Below are 3,567 nucleotides of genomic sequence, written 5' to 3'. Positions count from 1 at the left end.
ACACCTCCCTCCACCCTCATTCGCCCCACTCTGGGCCCCTGAGCAAGGCCCTCAACCCCCACCATCTGCTCCCTAAACAGGTCTCTCTTGAAAATGAGTTCTCGTGGCTCAATGAGACTACCTGGATAAATAAAGGCTAAAGGAAAATGAAAAAATTAAATAATATGCCTAAAGACTGATTAATAAACATGCTGACGGTAAACTCTGTCAGCAGGAAGAAACAATAAATATTTTTAATAATTGTCAAATATTAATATGAGAGCCCAACATTAAAATCAGCATTCCTCTCTAAATCAAACAAACAAACAAAAAACAAAGTCCAAAAACAAAGTCAACATACAGTACATGCATGTTAGGCTGTCTTCAGTGGGATTTGCCTGGTTAATAAAATTAAAAAAATCCAGAGGAATAATATGTCATTACATTAACGACGTCGACAAATTACAAGATAACTAGGGTGTTGTAGGAAATAAGCCTATTTAAAGATTTTTAAGAAGTACTGTATGTACAGATTTTTGGGATTTAAATTTATTCGGATTTACACTCCAGTCCGTACGGGGGCGATAATGAGTCAAAAACGTGTTTGTCAACCGTCATATAAATAAAGAAGAAGTTACGGCCATACGTTACGACACTGAACCTTCACTTACGGCATATCGTAAAGTTAAGCGTCTATGTGCTTCTCTCTGAAACACGAGCGTGTTTTTGTTCATTTGTTTTTTTTGTTTCCATAGTTTAAGTCCAGAGTGTCCTCAGCTCTCCGCGGAGCTGGGCCGCAGGAGTCGGGCCTTATAGACAGAAAAATGGCTAACGGAACCATTCAGTTCCAGGAGAAGGTCAACAGGATGCTCAGCAAAGAGCACGGAAAACCTGTACTTAGACCTAACAAGATGTTGGCTCTGAAAGACACCGTGGGCAACCGAAAGTTAAAACAAGGAGGTAAGATAAGATGATCGAGGCTTGTCAGGGGTTAACACTCGTGTGAACTTCGTTTATGAGCCGTTTAGCGCCTCCTATCGAACAAGGCGCGCTATGGTTTGTGGGATTTTTCGGGGCATAAATATCTTTTTTTTTTTTTAAACTTTATTTAACCATAACGATACAAAACAAAAAGTACCAATTCTTACAATCGAAAGTTACAAAAAGGTGATTCATAGCATAATGGAAATAAAAGAAATAATGAAGGATAAAAGAAAAGAAAAAAGTCATTATATGGGGAAATTGAAATTAACTAAGAAATTTGTCAGCATTTTTTCTTTTTACATATTTTAATGATTTTGCATAGGACTTTAGCTCATTCTTCCAGTGGTTCACATTAGGTTTACATTTGAAAAAAACGACATTTATGAGCACAATGTTTAGTTAATATAATCAAATTATTGATAGCATATTTTCCAATCTTATTAATTAACCCAAATTAGATTTCTTTTAAAGTGAGAGTAAGTAGCTGGATCCCTTTGGATTCGATCCACATTTTAAAATCAAGACAAAATTTCTGAAGTATCATGCAATCAAAGAAAAGATGTTCCAAGTTCTCACTCTGTCTCACAAAAAACACAGTTCCCAGTGTCCAGTATAAATTTTGTCCTTAAAAATTCCTTATTAGGATAAATTCTATTTAAGATTTTCAATTGAATTTCTTTGGCTTTAGGAGGGACCGGAAATGATATAAAATGAGTTCTGATCTTTTTGATCTTCTCTACTAAAGTTCTTCAGAATATTTTCTTTCCTAATTAAGTTAGGAGAGTAGTGATGCAGTAGTTTGGTTCTCAAACATTTATTGTTACATTGATAGTCAGAGAAAGCAATTCCATCAATACAGAGTTGTTTCAGACCAGGGGAAATATCAGAGAATATAATATCTTGTCTCACCACAGCCCTAAGACAGACTGGAACAGCCTTTAAAATTTGGTTATATTTAGTCTCATCACAATGGATATGAAATTTTTTACAGAACTCTTGATTTTGTAAAATGTTTCCTTCGTTGTCCATAAAATGGGCCACGGCCCACACGTCTTTAGAACACCATTCCTCAATAAATATAGATTTTTTTATTAATCAGAATGTACCTATTGTTCCACACTGGTGTGAAGTTATGATTGAAAATGAGTTTCCAGTAAAGAAGAACCTGTTTATGAAAATCTGAAAGTTTCACCGGCAATCTGCTAAACTCAAAATCACATTGTAAGAGAAAATGAAGTCCCCCTATCTTATTAATAAATACCAAATTGGGTATATATGACCAAATTGAGATTATTATTTAGAATTTTTTTTAGCCATTTAAGTTTTAAGGTACCGTTCATAATTTCAAAGTCTATTGCATTCCCTCCACCGTCTTCGTAAGTTTCAATCAGGTCATCTTTACGTATATAGGGATTTTTTTTTCCTCCAAATGTAATTAAAATGTAAAGTATTAATAGCCTTTATCATCTTGGTTGATATAGGAAGGGAATAAGCTGGATAAATAAATCTGGAAAGACTGTCCATCTTAGTTAATAAAATCCTACCAAAAATGTAAATGTCCCTCTGTGACCACCTGTTCAGAATCGACTTACATTTGTCAATATTATTCCAAATATTCATCTTATCAGATACCATTTTATCCTTTATCACTACTCCCAAGTATTTTACCTCTTTTTTAACATTTATGTTACATAGTGATGGCGTCGGATGGTCCTTCAGGGAAAACAGCTCACGTTTGTTAATGTTTAATCGAAGTCCGGAGGCTTTAGAAAACAGATCTATGGTTTGAAGTGTTAAAGGAATTTGATCTTCATTTTTTAAGAAAAGTGTTGTATCATCAGCCAGTTGACTTATTATTATTTGCTTGCCCATTACATCAATTCCTGTTATTCCACTGTTTTTAATTAGGATGGACAACATCTCTGCAACCATTATGAATAACAGTGGTGAGCTTCCACAGCCCTGACGGATTCCTCTATTAATACTGAATCTGTTACAGGTTCCATGACTTAGGGTTACACAGCTGTTTATGTCTTTATACAATATCTTAATTAAATCCTTGAATTTTTCTCCAAATCCTAAATGAGTAACTGTTTTAAAGATAAATGTATGTTCCACAAAGTTGAATGCTTTGTAAAAATCTAAGAAAAGAATAAATCCGTTTCCATCAATCTAATCTAATATCTAATATTATAATCTAATATTATTGTGAATAAATCGTCCTTTCAGAAAACCTGATTGAGTTTCACTAATTATATCTGAAATTCCTTTCTTGAGCCTAGCCGCAATAGCAGCAGAAAACATTTTATAATCTGTATTCAGTAAGGTAATAGGTCTTAAGTTATCTAAATGTCTCTTATCTTTGCCTGATTTAGGGATCAGAACAATCAGTCCTTGTTTCATACTTGACGTCAATTCTTCTTTATCAATACAATCCAATAGGGTCCATCCATCCATTTTCTTCTGCTTATGCGGGGTTGGGTCGTGGGGGTAGCAGCCTAAGTAGGGAGGCCCAGACTTCCCTCTCCCCAGCCACTTGGGCCAGCTCTTCCAGGGGAATCCCGAGGCGTTCCCAGGCCAGCCGAGAAATAAAGTCCCTCCAGC

At 35.3% G+C, this 3,567-nt stretch overlaps 1 protein-coding gene across 1 annotated transcript in view; it reads left to right on the top strand.

Annotated features, from left to right (window-relative positions):
- The first annotated feature begins 629 nt into the window (after positions 1 to 629).
- The window catches only part of chchd1 (coiled-coil-helix-coiled-coil-helix domain containing 1), an 8,295-nt gene continuing 5,357 nt past the window's right edge, over positions 630 to 3,567 (top strand). Inside the window, exon 1 of the mRNA XM_037688245.1 lies at positions 630 to 939. Within this exon, the coding sequence (XP_037544173.1) occupies positions 804 to 939 (136 nt within the window). The 5' untranslated portion in view covers positions 630 to 803. The remainder of the gene's footprint in view (positions 940 to 3,567) is intronic.

Source organism: Nematolebias whitei, chromosome 1 (genome assembly GCF_014905685.2).
Source record: "Nematolebias whitei isolate Nwh7 chromosome 1, NemWhi1, whole genome shotgun sequence".
NCBI lineage: Eukaryota > Metazoa > Chordata > Actinopteri > Cyprinodontiformes > Rivulidae > Nematolebias > Nematolebias whitei.
Note: the sequence above shows the minus strand (reverse complement) of the source record. Positions and strands in the feature narration are given on the sequence as shown.